This window comes from Phocoena sinus, chromosome 3, assembly GCF_008692025.1.
Source record: "Phocoena sinus isolate mPhoSin1 chromosome 3, mPhoSin1.pri, whole genome shotgun sequence".
In the NCBI taxonomy this organism is placed as follows: domain Eukaryota; kingdom Metazoa; phylum Chordata; class Mammalia; order Artiodactyla; family Phocoenidae; genus Phocoena; species Phocoena sinus.
In genome coordinates this window covers 44,208,237-44,234,974 of record NC_045765.1, presented here as the reverse complement: position 1 = coordinate 44,234,974, position 26,738 = coordinate 44,208,237, and the positions used below count along the sequence as shown (strand labels likewise).

Here is a 26,738-nt window from a genome sequence, read left to right as displayed (position 1 = left end):
CCCTTGGGCATTTCCAGTGGGCCAGACAGCCTGAACCAGGTCTCCTGGGAAGCTGTGAAAATGGAAAAACTTAAGTTTGTACTCCCAGCGCCCCCAGAAACTGTCTTCAGTGTCTCCATGGATGGTCAGAGCCAAAGAACACTGCCATCTTGTGGCCAAGGACCCTAGATACCATGAGGGCAGGGAGAGTCCCTGTGCCCCCAAGGGACCACAAAGGCAGAAATGGCTGAGACTTGTTTTAATACTCTCAAAATGGGACCCAAATTATGCTAGCATACAGTTCAGAGTTGGCAAAGTTTGCCAACTCTTACGTAAGGCCCCTGAGGTACAGATATGGTACGTTGTGCAGGTGAGAAAACTGCCTCTGGGAGAGATGAGGTGACTGGTCCAAGGTCACAGGTCGCCAAAGGCAGAGCTGGGTCTCATCCCAGGTCCAGCAGCGCTGGTCCCCAGTCACTGCCCAGTAGATGGTCAAAGCAGTGATTCTCAGTGTGTGGTCCCTAAGACCTTTCAGAAAGAACACAAGGTCAAAACTATTCACACAAGATGCCTTTTTCTCTTTTTCTTACAATCATGCAGTGAAGTTTCCAGAATCTAAGTGCTGTGCAATGACCCCATCTCACCCTGATGGCTAATGGGAAATATGCTTGCGTATTCTTGTGTTCCAAAAATTCCTGTTTTAATTTCTGTTATGGCATAACCCACACAACCATAAGCTCTTTAAGATACTCAGTAACTTTTAAGAGTGTAAAAGGGTCCTGGGATGAAACAGTTTGAGAGCTGCTGGCTTAAAGAAATATTTTTTAAAAATAAGTAAAGCTGTACAAACTAAAACATTTCCCTTTGTTTTGATATAATTGCATCAACTCTGTAAGGCACTAACTTTTAGGCTGACTGGAATTCTAATTGCCATTTCTACAGATCTTTGATAATTAGATACACACAAAAAATGTACGTGAATAGAGAATGTTCACTGAGTGATTACTAACTGACAAGCACTATCTAGGCGACTTACATGAGTCGCCTCATTTAATCCCTACAACCACCATTTGCAGGAGATGCTGTTACCACATTTTATGCTTGCGGACACCAAGAGGTTACGTGGCCCAGCTGGGAGGTATGGAGCTTGGACTCTATCCCAGGCAGTCTGACTTCGCTGCCTCTTCCCGTTATTCTAACTGCCATACAATTTTACCTCCTTTAAATGTGATTCGCTTGACAGACAAAAGTTTTTCACAATACGGAGTCTAAGAAAGTAGTGAAAAGAAAGAGGATCACCCACCTTCACTTATAGATGAGGAAAAGTGAGGCCCAGAGAGGGGAAGTGACTTGTAAAAGCTCACACAGCAAAGACTCGGAATCCATCGTACCTCTTCCACCCAGTTGGGAGCTCTTAGAACTCCAACCCGAGCAAGCACTGCAGTTACCTCCTTCAGAGCAACATGTGAGCAGCACAGCACAGCACGTAAGCAAGTGACATCAAGGCCAGGCAAGAGACAATATCTCCAGCAAAATCGACTTGACTTTATTGCAAGGAAGCTACAGAAGAGCAGGGCAAGTGAGGGTCTCCGCAGGAACTGCCATCGCTGAGCAGGATTGTCAGGTCCTAGATCTGTCTGGAAGGCAGGAGCTGGCTCAGCATCCTGGAAGAGATGAGACGTGAGGTGGAACACAGGCGCCATCTGCTGGACACATGGAGACATTACAAAAGCAGTAAAGGTTCACTAAGAGGCAGTTGTACCGGCTGAGGTGAGAAACCCAGGTGCTGGAGCAGGACTAGAACCCCATGTCCAGCCCTAAACGCTGCTTCTACCAAGACTGCCTCTTGGCAGTCTTGACCAGAACCCATTGATCTTGCTAAGCCGGTCACCGCCGAGGCCCTCTTCTGGGGAACTCCCAGGGCTGCTGGGGCACCTTCCGTGTCCTGTTTCAACTTATACCAGGAGGGCAACAAAAAAAATCACGATCAAACAAATCTGCCGAGAGCCAGACGATCAAGGAAACTTCAGAACCAATAAACATTCTATCTCTGGTTCCTGAACCTGGCTTCAAATCAGTCACTGGGCAGCCTCTTAAAACAGACTCAGAGACAGATGCTGCCTAGTGTGTGGGGTAAAAGCTTACCAGATCAGTGATTCTCACCCAGTGCCGTGCATATGAATCTCCAGGAGCCTTTTCATACTCCACATGGTTACTGAGAGATGTGCAGATGAAACTATATAATGCCTGAATTTGCTGTGAATATGGGGGTGGAGAGAGCGGGCCATGGATGAAATGATGGCAATGACTTGATGACCGTTGGATCTGGGTGATGGGTACATGGAGATTCATTTTACTACCCTACTTGCATAGGTTTGACACTTCCTATAATAAAAAAGCTAAAATTAATTAATTAAAACTACTATAAGAACTATCCAGCCATAGAAAGGAATGAAGTACTGATACATGCTACGCTTGGGTGAATCCTGAAAACATTATGCTAAGTGAAAGAAGCCAGACACAAAAGGTCACATAACATATGATTCCTTTTATATGAAATATCCAGGGCAGGTGAGTCCAGGGGGCAGAAAGCGGATTGGTGGTTGCCAGGGGATGGAGAGAGGAGGCAGTGGGGACAGCCTAAATGGGTACAGGGAGTTTTTCTAGGGTGATGAAAAGTTTTGAAACTAGAGAGAAGTGGTGGATGTATAACATTGTGAATACACTAAAGGCCAATGAATGGTACACTTTAAAATGGTTAATTGCATGTCATGTGAATTTCATCTCAATTAAAAAAAAAGAGCCTACTATGAGAAAAATACACATTAAGCTACACATGGTTTACAACAGGCAGGTGTTGCTTTTTCAGTCAAACAAAATTCACATGCTCAGGTCGGGAGTTTCCAATTCCAAGTGTCTACACTGGGGTTCCCCCACGTGTGTAGCCAGCTGAAGAAGTTTTTTTCTCTTCCCTCCCTCCATCCCTCCTTGTCACAGAGACTTATAAACACAGTCTTACACGGAGGCCCAATATAAAACGGGGCTACTTGGGATACATGGAGGGGCCTAGGGTCCCACCCACCCACCCTCCCCGCAAAACCCTAGGGATGCAGGAACCATGTGATGAACACTGGTATGGTAGAAACGTTACCCTCCCTTTAAGGATCATCCTTCATATTCAGAGGGATTTCACAGTAACCTCCACAAGGCAGGAAAGCAGGGCAGAGGTTATAGCCCCATTTTACAGGAGGGAGGACTAAGTCTCAGGAATGAAAGAGAAGTGTCCACAGTCAGAGTGTGAAATGAGGGCAGAGCTAAAAACTAGGCTCCTAGAATACTGATTATTCATCCTGGGCTCATTCCTGAACATGGTTCATCCGTGGGCAGGAAGGGGATGACGAAGACAGACACATCTGACATCTCATGATTTGCACGGGATGTCACCAGATACACAGGACACTGCCACGGCTCAGATTCCAACGCACACCTTTAGGAAGGAGGCTGCAGCTGAAGTTCACTGCCATGGCCCAGCAGTCAGTTGTAGTTGGATGCCTGATTCTCAGCCTGCCCCTGGCACTCACCTGTGTGGGGCTTTGGCCAAGTCACTTCCCCTCTCCAGGCCTCATTTTCCTTAATTACAGTGAGAGCACTGAGCGACATCAGGGATGTAGCGATTGTTGTAATACACGCATGAAGGGCATGAAAGGCACTACGGGGCCAGTGACTGCTAGGAGGGCTGTGCTGTGAAGGATTCTGAGACTGTGGCTAGGCACGGAGGGAAGGAATGCTGGATGGATGACTAAAGTCTGCCCTGGTTCCGCAGTGAAGGGTGCTGGCACAGTGTCACTAGCCTCCTTTCTGGACTATGTAAAATCAAATGGAACATCCAGCTTAAACACGCTGCTGTTTTTTGTGTTGTATTTCACCTTTAACAGCTTTATTGGGGGTGTAACTGACATGCTATACGTAGACATATTTTAAGTGCACAACGTGATGATCTGTGACTTATCAATTGAATACACCCACATACCCTCACCACACTCAAGATAATGAACATTTCCAACCCCAAAGTCTCCTCCTGCCTCCCCTTGCCACCCCACATCATCAAGCAATCACGGATCTGCTTTGGTCGCTATAGGTTCGTTTGCATCTTTTAGAACTTTATATAAATGATATCATACAGTATGTGAGATTCATTGCAGTTGTTGCATGGACAATAGTATTCAATTCTATGGCTATACCACAATTTGTTTATCTATTCACCTAGTGATGGACATTGGGTTGTTTCCAGCTTTTGGCTATTACAAGTAAAGCTGCTCTCAGTATTTACAAGTCTTCATATGGACAGTGCTTTCCATTTCTCTAGGGTAAATACCTGGCAAAGGAATGGCTGGGTCATATGGTAGGTTTTAAGAAACTACCAGATTGACCACAGTATTGTCTGTGCACCAGTCTGGGCAGAGGGCATGCTCAGGAAGCTGAGAACAGTTCCAAGTGGGGACAGAGGCCAAGGTGAACTAACTCACCTGGTCAGTGCACCGGACCACAAGGCTCAGGGCGTAGGTGTCACCTCTGATGGGACCGTTAAGTTATCAAAGCAAAAGACACACTGCTTGGGGCCATATGCTTAAACTTAAACCCTGCTGATCATGAAATGTACCCTGAAGTCATAGAGGGGACCCTGGGCGACATCACGCAGTGCTCTGTCTACTCACAGGGGGCTGGAAGGAGTCCCTGAGCTTGTGATTTGCATCCGGTAGAGATATATTTTGTTGCAGTGTTGGGGCCTCACCCACCTGCCCACTTTGGTCCATCCTGCAAGCTGGGGGCCCAGGCCCTCGCTACTTGGGGCCGAGGTAGGAAACAGCCTTTCCTGTTTTCCCCAGGGTCTCCAGCAGAGTGTCCACACTGTGCTCAGAGTCGACGCAGACCTTCTTGTTGGGCAGGTCAATGTCAAATTGAACTCCTGCAGGAAGGGGGGTGAGGGGGGACAGAGACGTTCCCAGTCAGGCTCCTGAATTATTGACCACCACCCTTCCCCTCTCTTCTAGACCAAGGATCGGCACACTTCTCCTGAAAAGGGCCACAGAGCACATGTTTTAGGAACTGTGGGCTGCACAGTCTTCTGTATATTGTTTTTACAACCCTGTAAAAATGTAAAAACCATTGTCAGCTGTGCAAAAACAGGCTGTGGGCTGGATTGGGCCCAGGGGCTGTAGTTTGCCCATCCCTGCTCTAGATGGGGGCTTTAAAAATTTTTTTTCTTAATTGCAAAAGTAATACAGACACACTTTTTTTTTTTTTTTGGCCGTGCCACGCGGCACGTGGGATCTTAATTTCCCTACCAGGGATTGAACCCGTGCCCCCCTGCAGTGGAAGTGCGGAGTCTTAACCACTGGACTGCCAGGGAAGTCCCCAGACACACCATTTAAAAAGAAAAAAGGCAAGCATTTCTGAATAAAATTTGAAACTTTAAGGCCCCTACTATTTCCTACCTCTAAGGATCACTGAACAATAGGGCCCCTATCCAGTGTTTCTCCCTGATGGACAAATGAAAAGTAAACAGGTCTTGCTATATGTCACTTTCCAATGTCCAGGATATCTTGCCATCTCAGTGCATACAGACTTACTTCATTCTTTTTAACAGCTACACCATATCCCATAGTGTGGATGTACCATCCATCTACTCAGTCCCCCTCTGAAGGACACTGAGGTTGCCTCCAATCTCTCACTATGATCACAACAATGTAAACATACTTGAATGTATCTTATAAAACTTGTGGAAATATTTCTATACCGTGAATTCATAGAATGGAAATTGTGGGGCAACAGACTGGCACACTTTTTTTTTTTTTCATTAGCATTTCGTGATGTATTTCGTTGAACATTAAGACTCCTATGCACAGGGACCCATAAGTCCTGGCAACTACTTTCTAGAATCCGAACCACTCTGATAAAAAAAGCCCTGGTGTGTTTAAAATTCAGATTGTTGGGCCCCATTCCAACATTCTGATTACGACCAGAATGGTTTGGTCTGAGATGAGGAAGCCAGGTGGAAGAACCTTAGACTGAGGAAGTAAGTTCCAAAGAACCACTTCTATCCTACCACTGACCCATCTGACGGTTGGGCAGAAGCTCTAGCTCCTCGTTAAGGGGTAACGCCTAATACCAGCTTTCCCAGAGTATCCTGCGTGGTATTTGTCAAAGCTGATCCTGTGGTGATGCATGCCACCAGCATTACCGTGGCCTCCCGGGTGCTTCCAGTGTTTGATGATGCAGCCATGGCCATGGCTCAGGTGGCCCCTAAGTTTCCGGGTCTTCCTTAGTCCAGATGGCATGTTGGCGACCGAGATAAAAGAGGAAGGCCTCTGCATAGTCTCGCCGGCTATTGAAAACAGGGGCCTAGCACACTTTAAATATTCATAGGTTTTGCAAAACTGCCCTCCTAAAGGGCTGTGCCCATTTGAAGCCCCTCGGTGGCATAGGGGAATAGGTACAAATGGGTCTTCTTGAAACAACAGAGGGAGAATCCCAGGCCTGGCTTCACCACTGACTGGCTGGGTACTGCCTATCACAGGCCTCAGGTTCCCCATCGGTACATGAAGGAGTTGGGGTCAGCCAGCCCCTGTGGGCTCTCCAGTTCAAGTATGCCACTGGTCTGTGATTCCTCAGGCCCAGCACTGCTCATCTGTGGCCCCTACTAGCTCAGAAAACCCTTCTGACCCTTCTTAAGAGGCCACCCCAAGTGGGGATAGTAGTGAAAGAGGGAGAGATACCTGCCCAAGCTCAAAGGCAGATCCTCAGGCACCAGTGAAGGGGTCTGAAAAAGCACACGGCACGGGATTTAGTCCTAACCTCTGACTCTGTACCTAATGGATACCAGGGAGAGGGCAATGTATCCTGGCTGCACTCTGGGTTTTGTCTTTTGGTTCAGAAGTGTCTCCCTCCTCTTTGGAGCAAATATTCTGGTGGCATCACAGAGCTGGAAGACACTCTGGCATCATCTGACCCAGTGGATTTCAAGCTGTGTTTCTGGTAGCCCAGGTCCCTGGACAGGTGTCCTGGAGCCAGCAAGAGTGAAAGCACCCCTCCCTCACTTCATGCAGAGCTGGTGCTTGTATAGAAGGGCTTGTGAGCAGGGTTATACTGTTAAAGCATCCACGGCAAAGCTGAGAGGCTGACTTTCCCATACTGTAGCTGGGGAAAGCCAGGCCCAGGGAGAGGAGGCCAAGGTCACATGGCAAGTCAGCAGCCAGGTTCTTTTCACTGTTTCAGATTCTGCTACAGTTCAGATTCCAGTTTACAGTCTAGAAACCAGCCATGGACTCACTGTGGGACACTGGGCAAGTCACTTCCCCTCCTGGGGCCTGGTGTCAACATCCCCATTCCACAGACGGAAAGTACAGCTCAGAGGACGGTGTTAAGTGCTAACGAGATGACATCCACATGAAAGCCCTTTGAAAACTGGGTGTTACTATTATCCAGGGTGAAAAGGCTGACTGCCCCAGCACTACCAGAACTCTGACCACAGCTCTGTCACGACTTCATGGAGCCCCAGGACCAGACCCCAGCCCTCTCTGGACCTCAGTTTCCCCAGATGAGAACTGAGGGGACTGGAGGAGATTAATGGTTTTCTAAATACACCCAAAAGAGGTGCTTTAGGAGTTCTGCACAGGACTGATCCAAAGTTTATTTCTTAAAATGTTATAGCTTCTAAAAATCTTAATAGAAAATAACACTCAAATGTGTCACATAACAAAAGTTATCACACTGGAGATGAATGTGATTACCAACATACTAAGTAGTACTGCCAGGGCTCCACGTGGCCAAATCCCAGCTCTGCCACTACTGGCTGTGTGATCCTAACAGGTTACTTAACCTCTCTGAACTTCAGTTCCCTCCTGCTTGAAATGGAGATGGTCAAAGCAGCTACCTGAAATGGTCAGGGTGAGGATTAAATGATGTGATCCACGGAAGCCACGAAGCAGAGTACTTGGCATATGCTAAGTACTCAATATGTTTTGGTGTTACTGTTATCAGCTTCAACTCAAGCTTCTCCTGTTCCATGCCTACATGCATTTAATATAAGTGTATCTGTCTCCCCACCCCCATCCGAGGGCCACACACTCACCTCCCAGCTTGTTGAGGACCCGAGTGACTGCATTAGAGCAGCCTTCACAGGTCATGTCCACGGAGAACTCGTGCTTCTGAAACAAAGGAGACCATAAGCCAAGTCCATAAGCCAAGTCCCCACTAGCATGCAGGCCCACTCAGGAGCCAAGACACAGGGCAGAGAGAAAGGCAAGATCTGGCTTTCATCAGACTCCCCAGTAGCCTGTTTCTGAGCCCCACTCTCTTAAACTGTACAGTAACCAAGGGTTTCTATATCTCACAGGTGGTTGTGTTAAAGGACAGAATCCCTCGAAACCCTTTAGCGGCGTCTGGGACGTGCGAGAAGAATCACCTGGGAAGGTAGTTTAAGATGTTGGTTTCTAGTCTCATCTTCAAAGCCCTGATTCTTCAGCTATGGGGTTGTCTCAGGATCACTAATAATTCTAATGTGGGTGGGCCCCATGCTCTGAGCAGGGCTGATCTGGTGGTCTTAATTATGCATTAAAAGATCACTCTCCACATTAGACTCACCTGGGAGCTTACAAAAACTATAGGTTCCAAGGGGAGAAAGCGGGAGGTGGCGAGCGTGGGATGAATTGGGAGATCGGGATTGACGTATGTACACTAATATGTATAAAATGGATAACCAATAAGAACCTGCTGTATAAAAACAAACAAACAAACAAAAACTATAGGTTCTGGTCAGCAAGCCAGAGGGCTGAGGCATCTATTATGGTCAATAAGCTTCCCTGGCGACTCTGAAATATGGAGACCACTGCTGCCATCCAAGTGCTTCAGAGGCAGCACCTGAATCCTGGGAAGGGAGAGGATTTGCCTGGGCTCCCAGTGAGCTGAATCTGGGCCAGTAAGGGAACCCAGGCTCCTGGACTCTGCATGAGGGCTCAGCATCCTACAGTCTCCAGGATATCTAACAAACCAAGGGCCTGAAGGCAAGCTCCCAGAAGATGAGGCTTTCCTCCGTTCACTGCTGCATCCCCAATACTTGGAACAGTGAGTGCCTGGCACAGAGCAGGGGCTCAACACATTTTGTTGGGTGAATGGATGTTTGACACAGCTGGTTGAACAACCCTGGGTCCTTCCTCTGCTTTCAAACAAAGGTTACTTATACCAATACTTCCCTTATTTTAAATCTCTGGAAATGAGACCTGGCTTCAGATCCCAGCTCTGGCACTTAGTAGCTGTGTGGCCATGAGTAAGTGACTTAAGTCCTTTGTGCCTTGGTTTCTATATCTGCAAAATGGGGATGAAAGTCCCTCTCCAGGCTGGTGAATGGGATGAACACAACGTTTTAAGTGTGGTAGCCAGCATGCAAAATGGCCCAGTAATCTCTGCTTCCTGGTATTTAGGCCCTTGAGTAGTCCTATTCCACAGTGTCTCAGGGTTGGCCTGTGTGTCCAGTAGAATATGGCTGAAGTGACGTTAGGTGACCTTGGAGGCTAACGCATAAAAGACATTGTGGTTTCTGCCTTACTCTCTCTGGGATCCTTCACTCTGGAGGAAGCTGGCTGCCATGTCCTAAGGACCCTCTGGCAGCCCTATGGAGAGGTGCACATGGTGAAGAGCTGAGCCCTCCAGCCAACAGCCGTGTGAGGGAGCCAACTTGGAAGCAGATCCTCCTTCAGAGGACCACAGCCCTGGACAACATCTTCCCTGCAGCTTCCATGAGAGACCCTGAGCCAGAAATACCAGCTAATCTGCTTCCAGATTCCTGACTCTCAGAAACTATAAGTTAATAAATATTTGTTGTCTCAAACCACTAAGTTTTGGGGGTAATTACTCAGAAGTAATAGTTAATTCATATGTTAGGTAAAGAGACTGGAGCCTAGTAGTAGGTTCCACTGGGGTAAAAAGTTGGCTATCGGGGGAATTCCCTGGCGGTCCAGTGGTTAGGACTCTGTGCTGTCACTGCTGAGAGCCCAGGCTCAATCTCTGGCCGCGGAACTAAAATGCCACAAACCACTCGGCGCGGCAAAAAAAATTCTTGAAAAAGTTAGCTATCAGATTATTAGTATTACTTCGTTCCACTTCCGTTTTTTCTGTCCCTTTAAAAAACTATGGCTACGTTTTCCATGGAGCTTTTCAAATCTCCTACCTCAACTGGAATTCTGGGCACAGCACTGTGTCTTGCTGGAAGACCTCAGGCAAAATCCCTGTCCTTAGGGGCCCCAGTCCCCTTATCTATACCAAAAGGGCATTAGCCAATTCAGTTTCCTCAGCCTCAGTGCACAGAAGAATCACAGGGGTACTTGGTGACTGGGCAGCTCTGCAGGCAGCTGCCTCAGTGAGCTCTGTAGCTCTGGGTGGGCTCTGTGACTCTCCATTTTTAACCCACTGAGGAGAAACAGAGGGGTAAGACCACACACTTGAGAAACATTGGTCTAAATGGCTTCTCAGGCTCTTTCCAAGTCTCAAAGCACCTTTGGGTCTGGGTTATCATCATGCTGTACAGGGGAAACTGAGGCCAAGAGTGAAGCAGTTTGGTTTCTCGGTGCTGAATTACATAACCATCATTACAAACATCATGACACAACCAGGAGACCACTATTTTATCGAGGCCAAATCTGCAAAACCTGCCTTAAAGAAAATGGTTAGTCTTCCGTTTTTTCTAAACACCTCTGATCCCTTCAGCTCATTTTGTGACTATTCAGCAACCACCACAGCAAATTCTGGAAATAAGGATTTCTAGCGAGGATTCCATAATCTTGTCTTTAACGGGTGGTTCTCAGAACAATGGTATCAGCATCACCCAGGAGCTTGCCAGACTGCAGACTCTCAGGTCCCACCCCAGGCCTCCTGAATCAGAATCCTTTTTTTTTTTTCTTTTTCCAGAATCTTCATTTTTAACAAGACACCCAGCACATTCCTGCCCACATTATAGTTTGAGATGCTGCTCTAGCACACAACCTGGCAAACTACAGCTTGCCTGCCACCTGGTTTTATAAAGTTTTATTGGAACACAGCTAAGCTCATTCATTTACTTTCACACTAGAATGGCAGAGTTGAGGAGTTGTAACAGACCACATGGTTCATGGAGCCTTAGGTATTCACTATCTCGCCCTTTAAGAAAAAAGTTTGCTGACTCCTGCTCTAGAATAACTGGTAATCAAGATTCATCAGTGGTTGGTACCTGTACACCCATCCAAAGCTTTAATGGGTTTGTAAGACCAATATAAAACCCAAATCTAATGAGTGCCCACTATGTGAAATGCTCTTTATATAGTATCTCAGTCCTTACCCAGCCTGGAAAGGGAGCTAGTCACCATACTACATGTAGGAGAAAACTTGAGGTTCCAGGGGTTAACTAAGCCACCCACAGTCCTGTGGTGGGCATGCGTTGAGGATGGGATGTGAACCCAGGCTTTTCTGGCTCCAGGGACACCTTGCTGGCTCTGGACCAGCAAATGGGGCTGCCACCCCCCACAATGATGACTCTTAGCAGGAGACCTGAGATGGGGACAACTTGTGAAGGAACCCAAGTTTTTGCTGCCCGAGGACTTGACGTCAACAGATCTCTAAAGCTTTCTGTTGTTGGCTACAGAGAGCGGGTCTCCTTCCCTCCTGCACCGTACAGAGGTCAGAAGCCAGCAGACGGCTTCCGTTGCACAATCATTACAATTCAGTCCTCTCCTCCTCCACCTCTGAGTTGCAAAAGTAAATATGGGGTTGTGGAAAGTCTCCTTCCTGCACAGAGTAATCCTGTCTTTACAGAGAATCCCAAGGCCGGCCCCACCAGCGAATGCTCGACTTTGCACAGTCCCAGCCCCTCAGAGCCTCTGCTCTGTCACCTACAAAACGGGTCCTGTAACGTAGAGGAAAAAGCCCAGTCATCTGTGCAATGCTTTAACAGAATCTCAGAACTGGAAGGGTGGGAATGGAACGGGGTCATACTATCCAGACCCCTCCCAGAGACGAAATGCTTTCTCAAATATCCGGGGCGTTCAGTTTTTGAACACCCTGATGATTGGCAATTTACTATTATTAGAGTGCCTACTATGTGCCAGGCACTGTGCATGCATGTCCTCGTTTAATTGTCACAACAACACCATGAGGTAGGCATTATTATTATCTTTTTTTTTTTTTTTTTTGTGGTACACGGGCCTCTCACTGTTGTGGCCTCTCCCGTTGCGGGGCACAGGCTCCGGACGCAGAGGCCCAGCGGCCATGGCTCACGGGCCCAGCTGCTCCGTGGCATGTGGGATCCTCCCAGACCGGGACAGGAACCCGCGTCCCCCGCATCGGCAGGTGGACTCCCAACCACTGTGCCACCAGGGAAGCCCCTATTATCCCTTCTTGACAGATAAGGTTAGGTCACTCACTAAGAGCGACACAGCTAGTGAATAACAGGGCCTAGACCTACCCAAGCCTAAACTTTTAGCCACTGTGGTCCTTGTTAACATAGGGTTGAAAAAATAAATAAATAAATAAAAATAAAAATAAAAAAAAAACAAAAAACACATAGGGTTGAAACCTGCCTGCCTATACTTCTACCAATTTGTCCTAGGTCTACACAAGACCTACCATTTCTTCGGGACTAACTATGTCAGTGGCTGAGCTACATATTTTACTGCCATTTTTCCAGTTACTACTAACGACAGCCCTGTGAGGTCAGTTTTTACCCCCATTTTACACAGAAATCAAGGCACAAAGAGGTAAAACAGCTTGCCTGAGGTCGCGCAGCTGGCAAGGGGGGTGGGGTAGGGCACAGATTTTTCAGAGGTTTCTGAGATTCCAAGTGTTTTGCACGAGAAACCTCTCAGGTGACACATTAATCCCTTTCCAGTTTTGGTGTGAGTCTCCTTCAGCTGTTCATCTCGTGATATACGGCCAAGTGCCCTCTTCATTTGGATCATCCACTCTGGTGGGTCTTTTGTTCGTCAAAATTCCCAGGAGTGAACATAGAATACAGCCATCCTCAAGCTGGCCTTTCCCTCACTGACATCCCCCACAAAAGGCCGGTAGCCTCCGCCATCCCAGTCCCAGAGTGATTAATGCCGTCCTCTGACATTGCCACAGGCAGATTTGCTCAACTGGGAGGGCTGATTCTGTCAGGTTCTTTGTCCATACTTTGTGTTGTCTGAGGATTTGTCTCATGGTACCTGGCAAGACCCAAGGGAAATGACACCTGAGATGTTTGAGACCTGGCCCAGGAGGCCTCTGGTTCACCTGTCAGCTCCTCAAAGCTAGGCCGCTAGGACACAGGGCATCTGTGGGACACCTCTGGGTACCCACTTGGAGCAAGGCCAGAAAACCAGGCACCCTGGGGGAAAGTGCTAAACACCACCACTCCAGCCAGTAGCCCTGGGATGCAACTGGGATCAGAGCTTCCTCCCAAGCCGGTATGACTACTTTTGTTGGACATGTATCATGTGGTGAGGTCAGGAGAGACTGGGCCCCTGAAGATAAGGGGCTTAATCCTGGCTGCACCCATCTCCCAACACCACCTTGAATAAGGTGCTGGAATTACCGGGATTTTAATGTTTGTTTGTTTGTTTTTATCTGCAAAAGGCCTTAATCTTTTACCTACAAAATGAGGCCATGAGCAACAAAATGAGACCAAGAGTCTTATCATATGTATTGGATGATAAGACTGAGTGAGCAGGTCATCCCTCCCCAGACTCTGCCACTGAGCAACTGGCGAGTTTGGGCAGGTCCCTGAACCTCTCTGTAGCTCACGGGTTCAGGTTCATAAAGTGACCTGTAGAAAAGGTTAAAAGCACTGTCTCCATTCAGTGTGGCCCAGCGCTGACCTGAAACTCAGACACAGTGGGCAGAGGAAGGGAAGACAAACACGGATCTCCGAACTCCTGCCCTGTCCGGGAGGTAAGTCACCCCAAGCCCCTCTTTCAGGCCAGCTCCGCGGGAAGGGGCATCCACGTGGGAGACGCAGGGACTAGCCATCCCAGTTCCGGATCGCCACCGACTCCCTGTGTGACCTCCAGCGACTCTCTGCCCCTCGCTGGGTCTGTTTCCCCGTCTTTGCAGGGAAGCTTTAGGCTTGTAATCGCTTGAAGGCCTTGCAGCTTCGATGTTCTGAAGCCTGACTGCCAGCTAAAACTCCCTTGGGATCCGATTTTCGGGAGGGTCGAAGAAGCTGGGGGCTGGGTGGGGAGGGGTGAGAAGAGGGCCGACAGCTCCGGGCGCGGCCTGAGCCCTTCAAGAGGGACCTCTGGCCAAAAGGCGGTGCAGCCGAAGCACAAGCCGGAGGCCGCGGGTCTCTGCGCGGGGCGGGGACGGCGCGACAACTTACCGGCATGACTGAGGAGCTGGCTGCAGGAACTGGGTCGGCAGCGCCGCTTCCCCCGGCTCTGAGAGCAAACGCCAGTGCGCTTCCGGGTGTGCACGAGGGCGAGAGCCGCCCTCTGGCCCAGGCCCCGCCCACTCCGGTCCCGCGGGCTGGCAGCTGCCTGAAGACCGTAGGCCTCCCCGCCTCCTTCCGGCCGGGACGGGGCCACTGGAGCCCCGCCACCGCTACGCTAGGCGGTGGGCGGGATGTTAGGTGAGCCTGCCTTGCTTGTTAGCCATTTTTAGAACTCCTGCTCCGCGTCAGGCTTGTATTAGGGGGCTGGGGCCCCCGCGCTGTGAACAGGACAAACTCCACCCCCCACCCCCCCCATCCCTCTCTCCCTAGAGGGACAATCTCAGTTAGTCAGCGTTTGTTGATTGCCAGCCATGGGCCGGCACTGTGCTAGGCATCCAAGATGCAGTAGTGGAAAAGACAGCCTAGTAGGGAGCCAGGGAAGCAGGCGATGATAATGCAAGATAATGCAAGTGTTAAAGGAGCTGTGTATTTGGAGCGAAGAAAGGATCTCTAACTCAGGGGCGGTTCGTGAAGAGAGGAGGCTTCCAGAGGAGGAAGTCTTCGTTCATCTGAAGATGGACGATGGGCCAATTGGGAAGGAAGGAGACAGAACAGCATGTAAAAGTTGAAAGACATTAGAGGGCATGCCTTGGGAGGCAGAGATATTCAGATTGAGGGGCAGGCACGGAGAGAGATGGAGAAACGAAGCTGCAAAGACAGGAGACCCACAGATGCTCTAGGACACTTACAAAGAGGTGTACCAAGACCCAGAACATCAGACACACACACACACATACACACACACACACACGCACACAGAGTACCAGGCTGGTTCTGTCCTTGTAATATCCAAGGGGCTCCCTCCAAGTTAATAGCTTCAAAGATCTCTCATCACTAGAACTGCTTGGAGAGCTTATTAAAAACTCAGATTTCTAGTCCTTTCATTAGATACACTGTCCCTTAATTTCCAGGTGTATTTTTAGTCTGCGTCCTCCTTCTGGTTTGGGGAACCACGTTGAGGAAAACTATAGTCTTTTTTTTTTTTTTTGGCCAAGCAGCGAGGCGTGCAGGATATTAGTTCCAGGGATCAAACCCGTGCCCCCTGCAGTGGAAGCGCAGATTCTTAACCACTGGACGGCCAGGGAAGTCCCAAATTATAGTCTTAACACATACCTGAAACCTTTTTGAGAAAGTGTGCTGGTTGTTGATTTATTGTCTCTTAGCTTCAATTCATTCTTTTTTTTTTTAAAGAGCTCATTCATGTAATTTTATTTTTTTTAATTTTTATTTTTATATAGCAGGTTCTTATTAGTTATCTATTTTATACATATTAGTGTGTATACGTCAATCAAAATCTCCCAATTCATCCCACCACCACCACCGCCGCCCCCAGCCACTTTCCCGCCTTGATGTCCATACGTTTGTTCTCTACATCTGTGTCTCTATTTCTGCCCTGCAAACCTGTTCATCTGTGCTATTTTTCTAGGTTCCACATGTATGCGTTAATATACGATATTTGTTTTTCTCTTTCTGACTTACTTCACTCTGTATGACAGTCTCTAGATCCATCCACATCTCTACAAATGACCCAATCTCGTTCCTTTTTATGGCTGGGTAATATTCCATTGTATATGTGTACCACATCTTCTTTATCCATTTGTCTGTCGATGGGCATTAGGTTGCTTCCATGACCTGGCTATTGTAAATAGTGCTGAAATGAACATTGGGGTACATGTGTCTTTTTGTCCGATTCATCCTTTTTGCCTGCTTGTGAAAATCTGGACCCATTAAACATTGTTTTTTCATTGCCTGATGGCAGGATGTCAAGATTTGCCAGTAAAGGCTCTGGAGAGACACTAGAGGAGAAAAGCTTTTCCTTTCTGATTCCAGTGTGCTCGCTTTCCAGGCTCTTGCAGGATGTGTGACTGGCCTCTGCCTAGCTTCTGAGGATGGCTTCCCCAGCACGAGGCTCCTGCTGTGTATAGGGACCAGCAGCACCTAGCAGCCAGCACCTTCTCCCAGTACCTGCCCTGCTTATGCACTTTCATAGAGTAACTACAGTGAGATGATTCTCTGTGAACAGCTTTCTCCAGCATCCTAGAGGGCAGTTTTCCAGCTCAGAGGGTGAATTTCTAGCAAGTTCCACCAGCATGGTACCATAGCCACTCCTCTGCCATTCACAAGAGTTGGATCTCAGCCTGGGTGTGTGGGGTGCAGGATTCTTCCTTACTATTTTAGCCTTGTGAGCAGTGGCTTCTCCCCGAATCTGCTACTCCTATATTCTTTAGAGTTCTGTTTACTTCCTACTAGCCAATCCTTCATTACTCTAGCTCCATTATAATCTTTAAACTCTTCTATTTCTAATTATGGTGTGGTTTCCCTCTCCTGATTGAACCCAGACTGATTCAGGGAGTGACAACTTGCCTACTTCAGTTTAGGAAAGAGGATAATGTTTCCACCCTTAGTCTAAGTTCAAGGAAAACAGGACATCCCTGGTGGTCCAGTGGTGAAGACTCTGCCCTTCCGTGGTTAAGAATCCGCCTGCCAATGCAGGGGACACAGGTTTGATCCCTGGTCTGGGAAGATCCCACATGCCGCAGAGCAACTAAGCCCGTGCGCCACAACTACTGAGCCTGCTCTCTAGAGCCCGCGAGCCACGACCACTGAGCCTGAGTACCACAACTACTGAAGCCCATATACCTAGAGCCCTTGCTCTTCAACAAGAGAAAACACGACAATGAGAAGCCCGTGCACCGCAACGAAGAGTAGCCCCAGCTCGCCGCAACTAGAGAAAGCCCGCGCGCAACAACAAAGACCCAACGCAGCCAAAAATAAATAAATAAAATAAATAAAAAAAAAAAAAAAAAAAAAGACTCTGCCCTTCCACTGCAGGGGGCACGGATTTGATCCCTGGTCCGGGAACTAAGATCTCACACGGCCAAAAAAAAAAAAAAACCTTAATTTTACGTTCGAGGAAAACAGAAGGGGTAAGTCTAAACCAGGACCAGTCGCTGACTCACACTGACCCTAGATGACCAGGCCCACCAGCATGGTGAGTAGAAGGGGCATGGATATTACAGCCCGTCCTAATCTGCTCAGGCTGCTGTAAGAAAATACTGTTATCACAGACTGGATGGCTTAAGCAACAAAAAGTTATTTCTCACATTTCTCACAGTTCTAGAAGCTGGGAAGTCCAAGATCAAGATGCCAGCCCATTTGGTTTCTGGTGAGAGCTCCATTCTTGGCTTGCAGACAGCTGCCTTCTTGCTATGTCCTCACAGGGTCGAACTAGCTAGCTCTTGTGTCTCCTTCTCCTCTTACAAGTGCATCAGCTCTACTGAATTAGGGCCCCCCCTCTTTTAACCTTTACCACCTCCTCACAGTCCCTGTCTCCAAATACACTCACATTGTGTGTGGGGGGGGGGCTTAGGGCATCAACTATGAATTTTGGGGGAACACATTTCAGTCCATAGCAAAGCCATGTATACCAGAGTTTGAATCTTAGCCCTATCATTTACCAGCTGTCTATCCTTGGACAGATTACTTTACCTCTCTAAGGCTCAGTATCCTCACTTACAAAAGGGAGCAGTTTGGGACTTCCCTGGCGGTCCAGTGGTTAGGACTCCGCGCTTCCAGTGCGGGGAACACGGGTTCCCTCCCTGGTCAGAGAACTAAGATCCCGCGTGCCGTGCGGCACGGCCAAAAAAGTAAAAATAAAGTGTTTAAATAAAAGAGAGTAGTTAAGATAACTATATACTTTTTTATCCAAACCTCTAGTTGGTGAAAGGGGATACCGTTAATAATGTTGTCAGGACAACAGGCATATACCATGACTGTTCCAGGGCGTATGCTTCCCTCAAAGAAACCTACACTGAAGTATTGTTTGGAGGAATATATATGGTAATGTATGCATATTGTCTAGCACATTGCTTGGCACAGGGTAGGCATCAAAAAATATTAGAATTCTTCTAATTGCTAAAATCTCTGCTGGCCTCCCTGGCACTGGGTCTTCCCCTACTTGGCAAAATGCTCACCTGTTAACCCTCCACCCCCTCCCTACCTGCCAGGTGTTTCCTAAAGGAGGGAGGGAGGGAGGGAGGGTGAGAGGGAGGGAGGGAGACCAGTGAAGGTAGCACTGGGGACAACTGTTTACTGAGACTGGGGAAAGCTAGATCACTGTAGGAGGCAGAGGAGGGAGTAAAGGAAAGACAGAGGAAGAGTGAATAGCTCAGAGGATTGGGGAGGAGAGGGTTAAGCAGAGAAAGTACAATTTAATGATAAGCAGCATTATGAAAACTCACTAGAGATAGCAAATGAAGACCTATGAAAGAGGAGAGGAAAATGTACAGGATTATCGTTCCTATATATGAATATATACATAAATTCCATTTATTTACATGAAGATAAAGCCTGAAATGAACTACAGCCAGTGTTACTAGAAGTTATCTAGGATGGGTGCAGGATTACAGGCAAAATCCCAATGTACATATTATTTTTAAAATTTCGAATAATACAAAAAGATACGGAGGGAAAAGTCAGTCTCTGTCCTACCCTAATCCCCTCTTTTAAACAAAAGGCATACTATATACAGTTTTGCCCCTTGCTTTTCTCACTTTACAAAATATCTTAGAGATTGTTCTTTACTAGTACATGTCAATTCCCTTCATTCTCTTTAGCACTACATGGTGTTCTACTATTCAGTTGTACCATAAGTTATTTAGCCAGTCCCTATGGCAGAAACCTTTGGTTGGTTGATCCAGCACTCATTCCCAGTCGTTTTACTCTAGCTACTGTAGAGGCTGGAATCCCTAAATACTTGCTTTCCCATCCTCTCTTGCAGCCAAGTGCACCCACATGATATGACTTAGGCCAGTGAGTCAAAAGCAGACTGCAGGGAGGCTTCTGGGAAAGCTCTTGCTTTCCTCACAAAGGGAACAGATACCACTCCTTTTCCTTTCCTGCCTAGAAGGCTGATAAGATATCTAGAGCACACGTGCACCATCTTGCAACCTTGAGGGAAATGTCAAGAGAATCTAGTTCTGACTGTGTGGTCACTGAACTGATGCCAGCTGCAGCTTGGGCCTCCGCACTTGTTATGTCAAAAATGTAAGCCCACCTTTATTTTTAGCTACTAGTACTAAGACTTCCCGCTGACACATTCCAGATACAGTCCCTTACCACTGGACATATAGGTTGCTTCTGCTCTTTTATTGCTAATAACAGTGATGTAATGAATATCCATATCCATACATCTTTGCTTAAAATTTTGTATAGAATTCCTGGATGTGAAATTGCTATTCATTTTTAATTTTGATATAGCCAGATTGCCTCTCAAAGTTTTATTAACTACATTCTTCCCATCTCCAGATCTCTGTGTATTATTCTTACCCTTTCCGATATTATAGATCATTTTTATTTCCTTTTAAAAACTTTGTCATATTTTCAAGAGTGAATGTGTATTAAAAGAAACACAGGGAAAAGTATTTTTAAAAAGCAGACTTCAGGAATTCTGAGTTCCAGACTGCCCAGCAGCAGTCTCATTACTAGCCTTGTCAACTTGGGTAAGTCATTTCATCACTAAGCCAGTGGGCCTGGGAAAGACTACGGTCATGTGTACTGGTGGGTTCTCAGACAGTGATTGGAGCCTTCTTCCAGGGATACCCTACCTCTAGACTCCACCTACTGGAGTGACCCTTTGGTGGATGCTTTCCAGTCAAGCTTTGGAAAGAGAGGCTTTTATAGCTGCTGCCTACACCCTCCAGGAGACCAAGTGTTTATTTTCTGTGTTATAATACAGCTTTGCACTAGCTGCTTCACTGCTTTATCCACTAAGGAACCCTTAACCTAAGATCAAAGGTTCTGATCTGAAAGGGCCTGCAGAGAAACCCAGGCATGAGAAGAGACGGGCTACAAAGCCAAGGGAGCTTGGGCTGCAGGCTTGGGAGAGGGAGCATAGCATCTGGCAGAGTTGCAAACTGGCTCAATCTGGCCTGTAGACATATTTTATTCAGTTCCTAAAGTATTCAAAATATTTTTAGAGTGGTTAACATTTAAGAACATTGAGTGTGGTTGCACGATATTGTGAGTATACTACGTGCCATTGAATTGTACACTTAGAAATGGTTAGATTGGTAAGTTTTATCACAATTAAAAACAAATCTATTTGTAGAATGGCATGTGAAATTAGTTGCTTCTTTATTACAAGAACTAAGAAAAGCATTTAAAAAATTAACATTCCAAATAATGTTTAAATAAGAATGAATTTAGTTATAGTACTCTTAGAAAGAATATTTCATTACATTTTTTAAAGCGAGAGCAAAACGTTTTTATACCATTAATAAAATGTTAAGAAAAAAAAAGAATGCTGAGTGATGTCACGTGATGACCCAGATTTTGAGTATCTCCTGAAAAACTGGAAGATCTGGAAACCTATCTATAATTGGCAGGATAGGTCAGGTAATGCTGTGGTAACAAACAATCCCCAAACCTCAATGGCTTGAAACAGATTTATTTCTTGCTCATGCCATATGCCCACTGCAGGTTGGACACCTTGGAGGAATGGCTCTGTGCAAATTGTTTTTGCCCAGGGATCCACATCGAGACTATCCATATAGGACAACATTGAATATTGGAGTGGGGTGGGGAGGTAAGACCTTGGCAAAATAATCACAGGCTCCAAAGACTGCCTGGAAGAGATCTCTGTCACTTCTGCTCACATTGTTTTGGTCAAAGCAGAGCACATGGTCATGCCTATTTTTTTTTTTTAATTATTATTATCTTTTTGGCCATGCTGCTCAGCTTGTGGGATCTTGGTTCCCTGACCAGGGATTGAACCCACACCCTCAGCAATGAAAGTGTGCAGTCCTAACTGTAAGGTCGGATCTTAACAAACGGCACCGCGAAACAGAGGAAAGCTTCAAGTGAGCTTTATTAGGGAGTGCTCCCGGGCAAGGGTCACTGGTCCGAGAGAAAGGGGCCAGAGAAGTCGCACCCGGGCGAGGGTTGGGCAAGATTTTATAGGGGAAGAAGGGAAAGGGGTGTGGTGAATCTGGGAGGGCTGGGCTGGGTTCAAAGTCCCCAGGTCAGTTCCTGGAACTGGGTGGTCCGGAGACTTCGGTCTGATGCAACCTGTGAATCTGATCGTGTTCCCCTGCCTCGGGCCAGTTGGCCTTACATCCCGACATCTTTGGTGTAATGGGGCGGCGTTCTGATCTCTGGCTACTTCATGCCGAATGGGAGCGTCGAAAGGGAAGTCGGGCGACCAGAGGTCCGAGGCTTAGGGGAGACCAGTGGGGGGTTCTGTAGGAAGAAAGGTGTAAGGGTCGAGGAGCATTTGGTTTGTGGCCACCCGAGAGACTTCCTCCATGCGCCTGCGAAGGAACCTAAGAAAACAGGGAGCAAACGTGAGCAAGATACAGATGAGAATTAAGGGGCCTAAGATTGGTGTTAGCCAGGTATAGAGGGTGGATCGCCACCAATCGGGAATTGGGGAGGCGGACTGTTGGTGTTTGCGTTGGAGTTCTTCTCTTACGCGATGGAGGGCTTTTACGTTGTCTTCGACGAGTCCTGTTTCATTGATAGCAGCATTCCTCCTGTAGGAAGAGGCATGTACCTCCTTTGTCGGCCGTCAGGAGATCCAGGGCTCGTCGATTTTGGAGGGCAACTCGGGCTACTGAGGTGATCTGGCGCTGGAGGGAGGTGGTGCAGCCGGCAGAAGCCTCGATGGCCAGCTGGAGTTTCTGTTCTAGGTCACGGGATGTTGAGACACTGTGTGTTAGGGCTCCTCCCCCGATTCCCGCAGCGACCAGGGAGGAGGTGAGAGAGATGCCTGCGACGAGGAAGAAAGATGGCCCTTTGGCCCTTAGGTTGAGGGCCCACGTGAGTGCTATCAGTTCAGCCCTTTGCGAGGTTGTCCCTTCTGGGAGGCTGTTAGCCTTGATAATAGTTGAGATAGTTACCACCGCATAGGCTGTCCGTCGGCGTCCGTCAGGACCGAGTATTGAGCTACCGTCCACAAAGAGAGTGCGGTCCGAATTTGAAAGAGGGGTGTCAAAGAGTCCCTCTCTTGGTGGTTTGAAGGCTTCTATGACATGAGGGCAGGAATGGGATGGAAAACCCCCGGTGCCAGAGATAGGCAGGAGGGAAGCCGGGTTCAGGCGAGGGGAGAGATCAAGAGAAATAGCAGGGTTTTCAATGAACAGGAGGTGGAACTCCTGGATGCGGGAGGGGCCCAGGAGGGAGAGAGACTTGTGGCCTAGGAGGTCGACCAGCCGGTGGGAGGAAAACACGGTTAGTGGGTGGGCCAGAGTCAGTGTGAGTGTTTATTTGGTCAGTTCGGCTGCCGCTGCTAGGGCCCAGAGGCATGGTTGCCATCCCCGCATTGTTGGATCTAGCTGTTTGGAGCGGTAAGCCACGGGGCGGTAGGCAGGCCCTACAGGCTGGGCAAGGAGTCCAGTGGCTATTCCGGCCCGTTCATCCACAAAAAAGGTGAAAAGGTCGGTTTGGGTTGGTCAGAGAAAGGGGAGAAGATATCAGAGCATTACGGAGGGTGAGAAAGGCCTGTCGAACGGCGGAAGGAGAGGTGAGGGGTCCTTGAGGGGTTTCTTTAGCGGCTAGATATAAGGGTTTAGCGAAGAGAGCAAAGTTAGGGATCCAGACTACTGGGTGGAGAGGAATTATGGCCTCATTGATTAGTCGGAGGTCCTGGACCAGGCGATAATCCCCAGAGGCCTTGCGGACAGGCAGGATGGGAGTGTTGCAGGGAGAGTCTGTGGGGATGAGGAGTCCCTGGTTTAGGAGTCTGGTGATAATAGGTTGTAGGCCCCTAAGGTGAGTCTCAGAGATGGGAAATTGGGGCCTTGATGGAAATTTGGAGGGGTCCTTTAGGCGGATGAGGACGGGGGAATGGTGTGTTGCTAGTATGGGCTTAGAAGTATCCCAGACTTGGGGATTGATTGGGTTCGGTGTGATTGGAAGAGGGGGATAGGAGGGGGAGGGTTCTAGAGACAGGCCGAGAAGAGGAAGCAGGAGTTGGGAGGAGGGGACCTTAGGGTCAAGTCTCACCAGCTGGAGGGAGGCCCCTAAGTGGAAAAGGACATCTCGGCCTAGCAAGGGAACTGGGCAGGATGTTATGACTAAGAAAGAATGAGTAAAAGGGAGTCCTTCGATATGACATGGGAGTGGACCGGTCTGGAGTGGGAAGGATGGTTTGCCATCAATACCCATGACCGAGATCTGGGAAGGAGAAACTGGCCCGGAATAAGTAGGCAGGACCGAATAGGTAGCCCCCATGGCCACCAGAAATGAGATGGACTTTTACCCGCTACCTGTAGCGTTACCCTGGGCTCCGCGAGGGTGATGGGGGTCTTCGAGTCCGGGCGCGGTCAGTCGTCAGCCAATCCCAGCAGTTCGAGTGGTAATACCTTTGGGTCGGCCTGCCCCCCGCGTGGAGACGCTGAGGGAGGGCCAGTCGTAGGGCAGTCACTCTTCCAGTGGCCCGTTAGCCCACAGCTGGAATAGGGCTTAGAAGGGGGTTGGGGATTGGGACATTGTCGAGCCCAGTGGCTTTCTTTTCCGCATTTGAAGCAGGGCCCCGGCGGGGTTGCCTTTTGCGGACCGCGTGGATGCTGTGATCCATGGGAGATGGCCGGCCTTAGGGCGGCTACAAGAGCTTGGGTTTGGAGGATCACCTTCTGGTGCACCCGAGCCTGTCGGCTGGATTCTGCCAAATCCTCACGGCCATTGTAGACTTTTAAAGACCATCTTTACCAGATCTTGAATAGGGGTTTGAGGGCCGTCTTCTGCCCGTTTTAATTTCTTTCAGATGTCCGGGGCTGATTGGATGATAAAATGGGTGGCTAGGACCGCTGCCCCTGCCGAGGTGTCGGGATCCAGCCGGGTGTAGAGAGTTAAGGCCTCTGTAAGGCAATTGAGAAAGATAGCTGGATTTTTGTTAGGTTCTTGGGTTATCTCTTTTAGTTTTTCAAAATTGACTACCTTATGAGCGGCAGCCTGCATGCCAGCCAGGAGGCGTTGTATCATGAGGTCGCGTTTACGACGGCCATCTTGGCCATCCTGTTAAGTCCAGCCTGGATCGGTGCCAGATACGGCAGTCGCTTCGACAGGCATGGAGTTGTCGGTAAGGTGAACCTGATCTGCATGGTTTCGGACAGCAGTCTGAATTCTTTCCTTTTCGTCAGGGGTTAAGGTAGAGGACAGAACCACTAAGATATCGTGCCAGGTTAGATCGTAAGCTTGAGATAGGTAGTGAAATTCTTTGATGTAGTGGGAGGAGTCGGTAGAGAAGAAGCCTAATAGTTTTTCAATTTGAGAGAGGTCCTGGAGAGAGAAAGGGACATGGACTCTGACCAGTCCTTCCGCTCCTGCTACCTCCCTCAGAGGGCACAGGAGATTTGAATCTTGGGATTCGTGAGAGCGTGTATGTGCACTAATGGGCGAAGCAAGGGTCGTGGGAGGAGAAACCGTTGAGGGAGGCGGGGGAGCGGTTGGAGGGGCCGGAGCGGGTTCGGGAGGAGGGACCGCTTCAGGGTAGGGTGGAGGTTGGAGAGGAGTTCTGGAGTGGGGAGAGGCGAGAGATTCGGGAGGGTCGGTTAGTGGGGAGGAATCCAAGGGGATTGAGGTTTTGGATGGAGGAGATGTTGGTTTGGCAAGGAGGATTTGAGAGGTAGAACAATTGATGCAAAGGGAGGGGCGGGAGCGCAAATACCAAAAAACCTGGACATAGGGGACCTCAGACCATTTGCTCATCCTGCGGCAGTAATTATCTAGATCACGGAGGATGTTAAAATCGCAAGTCCCTTCAGAACTGATTGTCTAGAGGATATTGTGGCCAGGCCACAGTGGAAAGGAAAAGAAAATAAGCCGTCGGCGACGTAGATCTTGGGAGAAACCGAGGGCTGTAAAATTGGCTAGGAGACACCCCAGGGGCGTCTTAAAATCTGGTTTCGATTGTGAGGTTCCCATGATCCCCAGTCTGTCCCTGAGTGAATGGAGAGGGAGAGAGGCGTCCCTGGTCTCAGTCTCCCATTCACGGCAGGTCGGAGGGCGGTCAGGCGATTGGGACGTCTCCACAGTTGCCCGAGGCCCGGAGAGGGGACGGAGGAGTCCCTGACGCGGCCGCAAGTAAGACAGGGAGTCCGGTGGGCAGGGACTCTGGGGGTCGGAGGGAACGAAGGGGACTTACCCCGTTTTCTGCTGGATCGGGTGGATGAGTAGAGGTTCCCTGGTTGTCTCCTGGAGGAGGGGAGGAGCGGCCCGCGCGGTAACCCGCGGGGCTTGGTACCCCCCTCCCGGGTTTCGGCACCAAATGTAAGGTCGGATCTTAACAAACGGCACCGCGAAACAGAGGAAAGCTTCAAGTGAGCTTTATTAGGGAGCGCTCCCGGGCGAGGTTCACTGGTCCGAGAGAAAGGGGCCAGAGAAGTCGCACGCGGGCGAGGGTTGGGCAAGATTTTATAGGGGAAGAAGGGAAAGGGGTGTGGTGAATCTGGGAGCGCGCAGGGTATTCCTTATTTGGTGGTGTTTTCGGGTATTCTGGGGAACCGTTAGTCCCGCCCCTCTAAAGGCCGGAAGGCTGGGCTGGGTTCAAAGTCCCCAGGTCAGTTCCTGGAACTGGGTGGTCCGGAATGTCTCCAGGGCAGTTCCTGGAACTGGGTGGTCTGGAATGTCTCCAGGGCAGTTTCTGGAACTGGGTGGTCCGGAGAATTTCTGTCTGATGCAACCTGTGAGTCTGATTGTGTCCCCCTGCCTCGGGCCAGTTGGCCTTACACTAACCACTGGACCGCCAGGGAATTCCCATTCATGCCTGTCTTTAAAGGCTACAGTAAAGTATAATCTTGCCAGGCATGTGGAAGGAGGAGAAACAGCATTGTCAGAAAACAACACTAATGACTGCTAGGGACTGTTTAGACAAGGCACGAACTCTTTGGGTCACCACAGTCCCCAGCATGCCTTAGTGGACTCCCAGCACTACAGCCAAAGGTCAGAGGACATTTGTCACACCGTCCTTTTGTTCCTTTATTTTCTGCCAAACTACTCTAGGCTTCCAGGATTTAAAGCTGTGTTCAGTGAGATAATCCAGACAAACCTGGGTTCAATTCCTGGCTGTTTTGGACAATTAACCTCTTCAAACCTCAGTTTATTTCCCTGTAAGATAAAGATAATAATTAGACCTATCTTCATAGTGCAGTTGTGAAAAATAAGACAATGCTCACAAAATAGTTCACTGCCTGGTACACAAAAGCACTCAGAAGCTATTCTTAGGGTTATGACAAGTTATTTTTTAAATTACACAATATATGAGAAGTTT

The 26,738-nt window shown here is 48.5% G+C and overlaps 1 protein-coding gene across 2 annotated transcripts; it reads right to left on the bottom strand.

Annotated features, from left to right (window-relative positions):
* Positions 1–1,502: 1,502 nt before the first annotated feature.
* Positions 1,503–14,487, bottom strand: ATOX1 (antioxidant 1 copper chaperone). Of its 2 annotated transcripts, none has more exons than XM_032628841.1 (4): positions 14,360–14,487; positions 8,111–8,186; positions 4,776–4,945; positions 1,503–1,643 (listed from the first exon to the last, which is right to left on the bottom strand). In XM_032628841.1, the coding sequence occupies exons 1-3, from the start codon at positions 14,363–14,365 to the stop codon at positions 4,821–4,823; spliced, it is 207 nt and encodes a 68-aa protein (XP_032484732.1). In that variant the 5' UTR covers positions 14,366–14,487; the 3' UTR covers positions 1,503–1,643; positions 4,776–4,820. The 2 variants fall into 2 exon arrangements, with proteins under 2 accessions (XP_032484732.1, XP_032484733.1); XM_032628842.1 differs by having other exon boundaries at positions 8,111–8,183; positions 14,360–14,451.
* Between the last annotated feature and the right edge of the window lie 12,251 nt (positions 14,488–26,738).

Bases quoted from the DNA above. Each gene is read 5' to 3' on its own strand.
- ATOX1 (XM_032628841.1), bottom strand. The intron at 4,946-8,110 runs GTGAGTGTGTGG...CCCTTCCTGCAG, and splicing joins GGTCCTCAACAAGCTGGGAG to GAGTTCAATTTGACATTGAC.